General features: G+C 37.2%; 1 protein-coding gene across 3 annotated transcripts in view; it reads right to left on the bottom strand.

The window, feature by feature from the left end:
* LOC132109842 (gamma-aminobutyric acid receptor subunit alpha-6-like) overlaps positions 1–12,563 on the bottom strand; it is a 52,482-nt gene extending 39,919 nt beyond the window's left edge. Inside the window, exons 1-5 of one of the 3 annotated variants that reach the window (XM_059516227.1) lie at positions 11,275–12,562; positions 7,185–7,303; positions 3,492–3,559; positions 2,002–2,222; positions 1,565–1,647 (exon numbers count right to left, since the gene is read on the bottom strand). In XM_059516227.1, the coding sequence (XP_059372210.1) occupies positions 1,565–1,647; positions 2,002–2,222; positions 3,492–3,494 (307 nt within the window). In that variant the 5' untranslated portion in view covers positions 3,495–3,559; positions 7,185–7,303; positions 11,275–12,562. Of the gene's footprint in view, positions 1–1,564; positions 1,648–2,001; positions 2,223–3,491; positions 3,560–7,184; positions 7,304–7,478; positions 7,930–11,274 lie in introns of those variants that run through there. The other 2 variants (XM_059516226.1, XM_059516228.1) reach the window with 2 other exon arrangements.
* Between the last annotated feature and the right edge of the window lie 220 nt (positions 12,564–12,783).

The raw sequence follows: 12,783 nt of genomic DNA, 5'->3' as shown, positions 1-12,783 counted from the left end.
AAAATTAAACTTGTAGCTTATATAATGTGTATATATTTATATGTATTCTTTTCTCTCCCAAAGAAAATAATGAACGTCATGAGTTTACATTTGCTTAGCTGACTATGAAAAAGTAATTCCACATTACTATTCAGTGTTTAAACTAGCAGCCGGGGCAACATTATTGTGTTATGTTGAAATAATTTTTTTTACCATAAATTCTCAAAGATTCTATGTTAAGAAGGCAATACTAGCCTACTGCTTACTGCGTACTAAACATTGTACATTGAATACTGCCTGCTATTTAAATTTAAATAAATACAACTATTTGTTTATTTGTTAAATGTTTCACAAATTACTTTTTAACTTGTAACATTACTTGAATTGTCAAGTTGAGTGCATTGCATTGTGGGATGCAATATCCCATGCAGTATGCTCTGCTGAAAACTACATATTTAGGCAAATACAGTGGACAGTTTAGTTATTCCACATATAAAATGTATATACACTATTGTTCAAAGGTTTGGGATCGGTAAAGAAACTAATTTATTCAGACACATTCAAAAGTGACAGTAAATATATTTATAATATTTTAAATAAATCCTGCTCTTTTGAACATTTTTCTAAATTGCTAATAATAATAATAATAATATATATATATATATATATATATATATATATATATATATATATATATATATATATATATATATATAAATCAGCATGTTAAAATTTCTGAAGGATCATGTGACACTGAAGACTGGAGTAATCATGCTGAAAAATCACCTTTGCTTCGCAACATTAGATTATATTCTACCATTAACAAAACAGTTATTTTAAATGTTAATAATAATTTTAGTATTGCTGTATTTGGTCAAATAAACGCAGCATTGGTGAGCATAAGAGACTTCTTTTAAACACATAAAACATCTAAAGGATTCAGTAGTTTATATACTATGCAGCAGAAATAGTATGTGCAGTGTGCTTTTCTGAATATAGCCATGTTTTGACAAACACAGTCTCAGTTTAGAATAGCATACTACTCTAACTATTTCTGCAATATAAAGACATGTCAGAAACAGTTAGTGTATTATGGTGGTATCTTATTCTGAAGCAGCCACCTTTCCAATGTGTGTTTATTGTGTGTTATAAGCTGAAGTGTCATTTGCATTTGATTGGACAAAAATAAATGCAATAAAACTCAAACAAGTCATTAACAGTTTTGGCCTTTTTCTGCTACAGAAAGTGAATTTAAAATTTGTATGCTAGAAGTGAATTTTGTCAGCTTTTTGGGAGCATAGCATATAGATGAACTGCAATTCTGAATTTGTAGGGTCTCTACACACAAAAGAAACCCTTTAATAATCAATTCTGTTTCTCGATGGGGAAGAGAGAGAAAAATCCATTTTTAAAGGAGGGATTATGTCGTGCTCTTCAAGAAACGCTTCATAAGTAATGTGCTTCTCCTCACTCCAAACACGCCATTTAAACTGCCATGTTCCTTTACTCTGAAATACTGGCACAAATCATGCTTTAATGTTCTGTGGGATGAAAAAAATCAACATATATAAAGTGTAATCCTCACAGCTGCCGAACTTCAGAGGGCAGGAGTGGCCGTCCATGGGGAAATCGACGAGTTTCATTGGACATTCTGCAATGATTGTCAACCTGTCAAGAACAAAAAACAAACAAACAAAAAAACATAGATGAAATGGTCAAAATATTGAGGATGTGATGTCCACCAATGCCTTCAAAGTACTTTACACCAAGTAGGACATGTTCCTGGATCAACATCCATTTCTATCAACCAGCTAGTATTGTAGTGCTAGCCTTAGAGCAGCGTTTGAAGACTTCAACATCATCCATATCAACCACTGAACACAAATGCTGTTGCAGGACCAACAAAAGATGATCCAGAAACACATCCTACTTGGCAAAACTCGGTCACCCACAAGCAATCATAGCCTGCCAAAGTCTTTTCAGCATAAATCGGACTCAGGACTACAAGGATGCATGCTGCACCTCATGGTGTACAGGATGGTGCCGTTCTTCATGATTCGGAAGAGTCTGTTGGGTGCCGTCATGTTGTGAGCCACAGATCTTTTTCCATTCCTGAAGAACGTGTCGGGGGTCCAGACTTTGGTCACCATCAGGTTATTTAGCCGGAGGATCTCCACGGGGCCGTCATACTTCAACCGCCTATCCACCCATGTCTGGCGGAAGAACACATCCATGGTGTACTCCTGGAGAAAACAAACATAGAGCAGTCAAAAGTGCACGCAAATCAATCTGACTTACTCACGACAGAACGCTTCATTAGAGTGGTTCTGTAAAAAGCAACTTCTTAAACCAAAAACAAAAAATAATCCACCATAATCTTGCAAAAACTCTGTCTAGGCATTTAAATAAACACTTCCCCTGTAACCCTTAAAAACTACATGACATCAAAACCCTATTCACAATTTAATCTTGATATGAACTCAAGGATTTCTCATCAAATTCTTCCAAGAAAGACATTTCTTGTAAAAAAATCCTCTGTAACCCCTTAAAAAACAGCATAAATGCACCCTAAAAATTATTAAACTGTGCCGATTTACCAAAAAAGCAAAGTATGCATCTCATGAACTCTAGCATTTTCATATTCCTCCAAGAAGAATTTCCTTGTATAAAAATCCCCTGTAACTCTTAAAACATAAAATCAAAATGAAGTATGCTTTTTAAAGACATCCTTGTATTGCCTTGTAAAACATTCCCCTGTTACTCTTAAAAACATTGTAAAATCATTTATTTTCTATTTACGTTTTAAAGAAATGTCTTTTATAGTATTCTACTCCATTAATCAGTAGATTTTATTCTGCTAAATAACATTTATTTTCATAATCTCGCAGCAAACATCAAACGTTCTACAAATCTGAAACAACTTTTTTTTTCTCAGAGAAAAAGAAGTTGTGAATAAAACAAAGATTGAAGGAATATGTTTTACAAGAAAATACCATTGAATTTATTTTACTTCAAATCTATGCATTTAATTAAATGTTTCTACCTGCCGTTTCTTTGCAATTATTTGAGACAATTGTTTTTAGTTAAAAGTGTTTCTACAATTTTTTTTTCAGAAGTTGAATGCATTAAGGATGCTCTTTTATGATTATTTTTTCTACAGCCTGTACCAGTCTTAGCTAAAAACTGGTACAGGCTGTAGTAAAAATGTAGTTTGGTCACATTTAGTGCTGTTGTGCTCTTGTGCGAGGTGCTGAACCTCATATTGTTCTCAGGGGAAAATACCTGCTGAAATTGTTGACTCAATCTCATTTTTTTTCTACTTGATTCACTCTGACTAAGCAGACAACTGCACCTTGCATTGATCTAAATGGCAAACTGGCTGAATTATTTATTTTTAATCCTATCTCAGCAGACGGATATGACACCTTATATAACAGCTGCTCGTTCACACATACATAAAGACACAAATCCAGCGTGTTCACACTTAAACATTAACATCTAAGATCACTCACCATCTCTACGTCGGAAACTGGGCCAAAACTTGTGACGTAAATATCGGTCTTCACTTCCGTCACTGGACCTGGTCAGACACAGGAATCAGAATCACATTAAATCCCTTATGACTAGAAATAGATCTGAAATAAATGCACAGAACTGATGTGATATGTGACTCAAACCAGGTATTACGTGGTCATGATGGTGTAAAGTGTGTTTCATGTCGGAATCAAAGCTCAATGTGAGTCACAGTGGAGTGGACAATTTGTAATTATTTGCTAATATTGTGTAACCTTTATGAACCTTAAGTGTTAGAAAACTACTATTAAGATTTTAGAAAGGCTGCATTGCCTACAGTATTAAAGTAGTCTAAAGCAACACATGAATGCTTGTTGGTTAAAATCAATGGAATAGTTCACCCAAAAAAAAGTAAGTAGTAATTACGTTTGTTTCTTCAGAACAGATTTGGAGATTATATCATATTATATTTAGTATTATATCACTTGCTCACCAATGGATCCTCTGCTGTGAATGGGTGCCATCAGAATAAGAGTCCAAACAGCTGTAATATCACTGTTGAATCACTGTTTACAGAATTGTAAACAGTGTTGGTCTGTGCATATTTCTCTTTAGATTCAGACAAGATGACTTTTATCACTGGATGGTATTTTATGGATAGAAGAGTCCGCTTCGCTCCGCTTAGCCTCAAGCAACAGTTTGAAGTTAAAAACATTGTAATGATGGGTTTGTTTCCTACAAACATGCAGCTTTTCACTTGATAGACTAATCATGTATATAACTTGTGGATTATTGTGATGTTTTTATTAGCTATTTGGACTCTGATTCTGACGGCACCCATTCACTGCAGAGGATCCATTAGTAAGCAAGTGATATACAGTAATACTAAATTTCTCCAAATGTGTTCTGATTAAGACACAAACTCATCTACATCTTGGATGTGACTTCAGCCAAAAGGAAAGGCAGATTATGCAGATTTTTTTTCTTAAAAAAAACATACTGTACGCTGTCAAATGCACAATATGACCATGATTGTGTATTAGGAAAGAAAATGGGCAAATGTTTGATTTTACTTTTCTCTGACTGAAGCCATTTATTATTTATTTATCTATCTACTTTTACAAACTTTTTGGGGAGGAAAAAAAAACAAAAACAAAAACAAATGAACAAATAAAGACCAAAAGTGTCACTGAAAACAGACTCAGGCACTCAAAGCTCTAAATCACATGATAATCACTGAACCGTCTCATTGGTTGAACTTGTGAGGGTTGAACTCCTGATGTTCTAGAGGCTCTCTGATAGATGCTTGAGTAAATCACTTGAGAGAGAAGTGCCTTCAGTCGAACACATGAAAATGTATTATCTGTCATTAAACAGACACTATGAGCATCTCTCAGTTGACAACCATGAATCCTACAGAAATATGAAAGACAGGAACAATTTTCAGTCCACAAACTCAGTCCACTGCACACAACAATCAAAAAAGAGATCTTAATATCTCAAATCTTGCTTCTATACAAATGAGAATAAACTTAAGAGTAAATGGAGGTTTCTTAGGTCTCCTGTTTTCAGATGCATCTCCTTTAGAGATTCAAAAGATATAACAGCCTCAAACTGCAGAGATTTGCCAAAAGAACAAAGTATGCAATCAAAAGTCAAAGGTCTCAATATGAACTCAAACATTTCTGATGAAATTCTTTGAACACCAAGCTGCTGTTCACATTCACTTTGTAGCTCTATACACTTACTGCTTGACAATTATCTCACTTGTCTCTATTGTTTTTATTTAGATTAAAAATTTCAATAAAAAACAGAGAACTTAACTTAGTCTCTCAAGCTATAAACGATCAACCACCAAGTAATTTTTATTTTCTCCAAAATGTCATTACAAAGCATTAATTATTTCTTCAGCGTAACACAGAATGATTTTTTTTTTCAATATAACAGTTGTAAACAAAAGACAGATTATTGGAGTACATTTTTACTAGAAAATATTGTTTCAGTCTTTCTACATCAAAATTTCACATTTGATTCAGTGTTACTTAACTGTTCTTTGCAAAGAATTATTTGCAAAAATGACTAGCGATTCCTGAAAATTGTGAGAATCATTTGTGAGAAAATTGTTTCAAAGTAAATCCTACTCCTAGTGTCATTAGTCAAGCTCTATAAAGTACCAAAATAACCCTTTTAGGTATCATAAAATGACTCATCCTCTATGTTCCAAAGCCATCTGAATCCATAATACAGCTTGTATGCAAAACAGAAATGCAAAGTTTAACTTGTTATTTACAAGAAAAACAAATCTTTCTCTTGAGCCACTGATTCCAAAAGACTTATAGTGGACAATTAGTATGGACTACTTTTATGGAGCTTTTTTTGTCACATGCACCATTAATCAAATTCGAAACAAAATTAAAGTGAATTTTCATTTTTGGGTGTACAATTACATAATACAGCGTATTTTGAAAAGTGCATTTCTTCAAACCCAAGTCCTCACGACGCAACAATCAGACAACAACAAGAAGGCTAGTGATAAGAGACGCGCCCGAGCCCTGATATCTATCATCTCTGAAGCACTGCATTCTTTGGCAAGGGCAACTCATGCGATCCTACTAGAACTGTGAACCCACACCATCCTGCTGAGAGCTGATCAAGCCCCTCCAGCCTGATCCAGCTCTGCTCGAGAGCTCTTGTCATGTGAAGGTGGGTGTGCTGCTCTGTTTGGAGAGATGTGTTCTCTGCCTCTTCACTAAAGTTACATAAAAAACCAGAGCTTCAATCCCTGAGCTCCAATCACATCCTGGCATTACACATAGAGATCCACAAGCTTTGATTTGATTATTTATTTCTTGACTAAATAAATGAAATGAGGAAAGGGGGATAGCGGAAACTGTGACGTGTTCTGCAAGTCTTGATGTTTTTCTTTATATAGTAACTTTCATCAATAAGTCATTAATCAAAATTATATAATGATTAATACATCACTAGCTGGTGCATATTGGCTGAACATATTTAATTCCATTTCCAACAATCTGTATGCACACTAATGATCTTTGAGGCAAATTCTTTTAAGGACGATATCAAGTGTTAGATTTTAATAAATACACATGCGAATTTCAAAATCTATTTTTAAATATTTCAAGCACACTCTAAGGGGTTAATTCTGAAGTTTCAAGCACTATGACCACAGTCAAATTTTTCATGCTGTTGTACTCAGAACAAGAGCTACAGTAAACCTAGTCGATGCTGACCACCGCAGCAGCAAACCATTTGGCTTCGCCAAAAAGGCTAAAACGCTAACGCGCGCTGTTAAAAGATGGAAGAGAGTGGGGAATGTGAGCGGTTTACGCACACAAAGCGAACATCTGTACTCTTCCTACTTAAAATATGCATTAAGCGGCTTTCTCGGCGCGATTACATAACCAAACTCGCTTAAACAAACAAAAGGCACCGATCTAACAGAGGCATGGAGAGTAGAGAAAGAAAGTGGGCAGCAAAGGGACATTTGGAGTTGGCATACACCTCCATCTCCCCTCAGAGGACACCAACCCTCACCAAACAAACAACACTTGGCAAACAGCATGCGACCTGCGTAAAAACACAACATTTGGAGAGCACGATTTGCGCGAGAAGCTTTAAAAGCAACGTGCGCTTTATTTTTGACCAAATGTTGGGATGATTTTGGCACGTACCCCCAAATCCAGGTCGGAGTCTGTTATCGTATCCATCCAGAAGTCGGTCCAGAATGCGTGTGAAATTTTCCGGATATAATTTCTCATCCTTTCTGATCTGTCCAGATATTCTCTTTATGCTAAAAAAACAACACAAAACAAACTGAAGCATTTTACATTGAGCACACAATAAATAAATGCTTATTTTTCGTATCAATCAACCGTACAAACAGTTCAAAAACGCCCGGGTTTGTCGCTTGTAACCTCGAGGCGAAGAGATGCCATGCGCAACGCTCACATCCAGTTGGAACTCACCAAGCCGCCACACACAGAAAGTAGAGGAGAGTGGAAATAGAAGTGGGGTACATCGCAGTCACCATCTCCTTCTTGGCAGAAACCATGTTTACATGCCATTCTTTAAACCTTCTTCACATTTCCCTTCGCCAAACGTCCCGAGGAAAGATCGAGGAAACGTGCGGCAGCGCGCAAGACGCGCTTCACCATCACCCGCAAACCGTGCCAGCGAAGGATCCAAATCCAGAACTCACTCTGCGCCCGATGGATCGCCTACATCCAAACCCCAAACTCAGTGGTTAAGAGAAGCATATGGTGAAGCATCCTGTGGAATCGTGCGTCGCGCTGTGAGGAGGTTAGAAGAGAGAGAGGAGGACGCGCTTGGTTCCTACACACTCGCCTCAGTGCCAAAACTGGGACATGCGTCCGACGTGCAGCACACTCACGAGCGCACCTAGGAGAAGTCTGCCTGCGAACGTTTGTGCGAGATCACTTTGGTGATATACTGTAGTGGTGGCATTGCGCATGAACTCACTTTACGCAGCAGTTCTCATGTCCGATCTTGCCCGTGGTAAACTTTGACTTTGGGGGACGGGTGTTAATTGATCTTGGCAACTAAAAGGTGCAAATTTGAATTCTACCCTTTTTGGAATATAATTAAACCCGCTTGCATTGCAAGATTAACAGCTCCTGCTCTCTCAGAAAATATCTAATTTATCCGGGCGTGTAAATATTACAGCATATTGAAATGGGTCAGTGTTTGTCGCAACGTTACACACATGCTCGCGCACAATCCGAGGTACACTGTACAGGAAGTAGGACAAACTACATGCAGCTCATTTACACCTGGGACAGGACAAAGTCTTCGATGTAGTATGTGTGCGCGCGCGTGCGTACTGTCCTGCGAAGAACATGCTTGGTTTCTCTCCTGATCCCACACTCGATGCTAACCGTGAAAAGAAAAGCTAATTAACTTGTCCAATTGTTTTTGATAGCAATCATACCCAGCGATCCTTATCAGCACAAGCTGACACACTGCACATGCATAATAACTCCAGTCTGTCACTATCACAGCCTATATAAAGCATCAGATTCGAGCTGATCCAGGATCAGCTGCCGTGTTGCATTTAGTTGGCTATAAAAAGCAAAACCTTATCCTCAATCAGCACTCTCGCTCTGCTTTATAGCGTATGATCTGTGGGCAGCTGGTGGCGTATTCACCGGCCTTTTTCACAGGTTGTTCGCGTGCGAGAAAAGCGTATACTAAACATAATGAGCTACATTATTAATATGTGGTAAACCATGTGCTTTTGAGTGAAGAAACCAGCTTGGAGTTTGCAAAGTTGTCATCTTCATTAGAGAAAAATGTTTAATGTCCTAAACTTTATAGTTTCATGTCACAATGCTTTTTTTTTTCTCCTATAGTGATTATAATGTGAAGAGAATGAGGCTTTGGAGGCTTGTCCTAATTTTGATTTAAAATAAGGCAGCACAACCTATTCTCTTTAGCATGAAGCAAAGAGTCTGCGCACAAGAGAAAATCTAATAGTGAAACAGCCAAATGACTTCTGTCTAGGTAACTGCAATTTTTGCATTGTTCATCAGTGCACAATGAAAGTATTATAAATGTTTTTTGTAAACCTTCATTAAAACATAAAAGTTCTGTTGTGTTCAGTTGAGGTAACTAAGGCTGCATGTGTAGGGAAAAATAATAGCAATATTATTAAAATCCAGTAAAAACTGGATGAAATCACGTCCTAATTCACACATCATGGAACTGAAATTACAACTAATAATATTTTAATGTGAAAAAGGTCAACAAATGACATGGGGGTGTTCAGGAAACCTGTGTGAAAACAATAGTTATTTATGCACATCCATTTGGTGGGACTAGTTGGACAGAAATGACATAATTTGCCCTTAAAAATAAGTTGTGCAGAAATAGGATGATACATTATAGACTACATTTGCTGAAGAAGTCAATTTATCTACTAGTACATACAGTACACTACAACCACTAACTTAACTACATTTTGTCAGTAGAAGAGCATTATCTTAACACTTTTCATAATGCAGTGGTCATGTACCATGTAACTTTTTTCAACAATTAGTGATGTAATAAAAAAATAAAAAAAATAAAACTGTATTGATGTTTGTCACATAGAATTGAGTAGAATTTCTTTAGTCAACAAGCACTCATGAAGCTCTGATTTTAGTGACTCAGTTCGTTTAGATGGTCAATTAAGATTAATAGTTCAAATACAATTCACATTTTTATTTTGATAATTTATTATTTTGTGTTTTCTTTGGGGCTTGTACTGTGTTGATATATATATATTGCAGAAAACTAAATAAATAAACATTAAGAATTTTATAGAATTTTCCACTTTTTATCCCCACAGTTGACATCACTTTTAACCAGTGTGCATTAACACTGTCAATTTAACAGTCAGGTACATGCAGGAACATTTGGGGAATGGCGCATAGAGGTGTTAGCGAGTGTGAGAGCGTTAAGAGAGCGCCAGAGAGAGCGAGGATAGAGGGCGAGAGAGAAACGAGAGCAGGGAAAAAGAGAGAGGCCAAGAGAGGAGATTATGGAAGGACTGGCAAATGAAACTAATGACTCAGAACTGTGACTCAAACTGTCTGTAATCAAATCCTATCCACAGAAAAGCACTTGACATGAGCAAACATACACACACAAATGCAAACACACACTCAAAACATGCCACATTTTCTTGCGATCACTATTGCCCCTGACAAATCCCTGTATTATTGCGCTGAAAAAAAGCCCATCCGCTTCCCACAATCATTCTCCCACACTACACACAATCTCTAACAGCCACGCTCCAGCGTTTCACAGCTTCACAGCTGTCCTGCTTGCGTTTCAGACATCCTATCGCAACCTCCGTTCTCATGGCATGGCGGCAGTGACCGTGTTATCGTTTTGTCCAGCTCATTTTGTAAGATCCATGGTGTTTTGCGCTCTGGCTGTTGGCAGATGCTTTCTACAGCCACTAACGTGTTTTATTGCAGAGGTTCTCAACTGGTGGGTTGTGACCCAAAAAACAGGCTGCTGGTCTGTTATGATAAAAGTCGTTTAAAACAGGAAAAATACTTTGCTAAAGGTAAATCATAAAATGCAACCACACAACATAGCCCTGCATCTTGAATCTGCTGATTTGGAAAAATATTACCTAATTTGATAATGCTGAGTTAGTTGTGTTAGTTGTGTCTCTGCCACATATTGTCCTATTCCAAAGGACAATATCCTAACAAACCATACATCAGTGGAAAACTAGTCAGCTTTTAGTCTAGTCTAATAGCTAGTTTAGTTATTTAGTCAGCTTTCAGATGAAGGATAAATATCAGTTTCAGATAACTGACCATTACGACTGGTTTTGTTGTCCAGGTCACATATACTGTATGTAACAGCTTTAATGCAAAAATAAATAAATAAATAATAATTCCTAATTTAACTTACAATCATCAAATGAGTGGTAAAAGTGAAATCAGAATTAGGCATGTGTTCAGAATCATTCAAACATTGGCTGGGAATTAAAAAAATAGTCGTATTCTGGCTCAGAGGAAGATAGAAATCATGTTTTTGTGGCAGTTTTTCTGTTGATTAAGGGATAATACAATGGTTACGGTCGTCGTATTAAAAGCATCATATTTTGTGAGAAAGGGGCGACATGCTCAAGCAAAACAGGCACTATTTTTGGAATCAAATTAATTTGAAACAAGCACTGGATTTCATTCAGAAAAAAATTATGTATAATGGTGTAATCGTGCATATTAGGTGCATATTAGATACCTGTATAAAGCTGTCCATGAGCAACATATTCATCTCAATGGAGTTGCACAGCTGGCGCAAGAGCCCTGGAAAAAAAATATGGCATCTTTGTTCATGGGTGTTTAGTTTACCAGGTTTATTTTTCAGCTATCATCTGTAGCATAAGGGTCATAAACGTGATTATTAAATCTGGAGACAGAGGAAAATGACATCATGACAACATAGATTGACAGATGGCACCATAAGAACACCAAGATCTTAATGGGAAACAACTCTTCTAAGCTGTCAAAAACAGCAGTCAGTGAGAAATAGAGAAAAGAGCCTCCAGAATAATTTATGCTCTTGTGAAGCCTCTACTATAATCAAACATGTTTTGCTAGAAAGAGAATACATGGCTATTGAATGACCATCAATGGAAAAGATGCTCTTGCCAGATTGTACAGTTATGGTATCTAACAGCAGGGGCTAGCAAGGTCATGCTAAGAAGTTTAATCTTATAAAAAGCCAGCCTACCAAGTTTTAAAAGCCAGTAGAAAATACTTCCCATATGTTTTGTTGTTGACGTCACCGGCTGCACGTCCAATCAAACTCTACAGTATTTTGGCACAGATTGATCTGAGAGTTAGAAGCAGCCAAACTAGACAGATGCCAACATGGACAGGTTGCATGACACAGCCTTATCCTTGAAAACCATGAATAAAACTTCACAAGGTACAAAAATACAACCCAGACCATATTAAAAATAGATCGCAGCAAGGATAAACATGGTTTGTGTCGAGCACAACCTCTTTTCTGTAGTGAATTACTGGCTGCCAAACGCATGAAACCATTAAAATGCAAGACACATTAAGGAACCAAAATCATCACTTGTCAATTGACTTTAAGGGTATATTTGTCTGCTTTTTTGGAGCTGTGTTGGTCTCCACATCTGGGTCCTGAAGCAAAACCCACTGAGAGCCACTGTTGTATTATGAATTTCTCTATAGCATCTCAAAGGTGAGATTGTGGACACACTGCATCAACAATCTGTGATCTGGCCTCAGGCAAAGATCGAGCAGCAGGACAATATGCTCAGCTGAAACCTGCAAAACAATTCCATAAAAAAGAGACCATAAAAAAAAAAAAAAAATGCAGACATTGTCCTGTATGTACTTTTGAGGGTTTTTCTGATGGGTGATGTTGCTCCATCGGGTTCAGTGCCGTTTTCTCTGCTCAGCAAAAGCCCCAGAAAAGTGCTGGGGCTACATCTGCTGCTGTTGGCAGGGGGTGGTGTCATCACAGCGAACGCCGAGGAAGTGATGTGGGAGCACACAGAGAAAAAATTTCCATGAGAATGAAGGAATGGTAAAAAAGTGTGTAAAAAATGTAAAAAAAAAAAAAAAAAAAAAAGGAGTGAAAGAGATGACCACGCAGGGAACAATTAAGGAAGAGACATATCCACACACTGAAGGGCATCGAAAACACCGCCCACCTGAAACGAAGCATGATAGATATCAGTAACCTTCAGAGAGAGACACACTCAAAACACAA

This window comes from Carassius carassius, chromosome 29 (genome assembly GCF_963082965.1).
Source record: "Carassius carassius chromosome 29, fCarCar2.1, whole genome shotgun sequence".
Classification (NCBI taxonomy): domain Eukaryota; kingdom Metazoa; phylum Chordata; class Actinopteri; order Cypriniformes; family Cyprinidae; genus Carassius; species Carassius carassius.
Note: the sequence above shows the minus strand (reverse complement) of the source record. Positions and strands in the feature narration are given on the sequence as shown.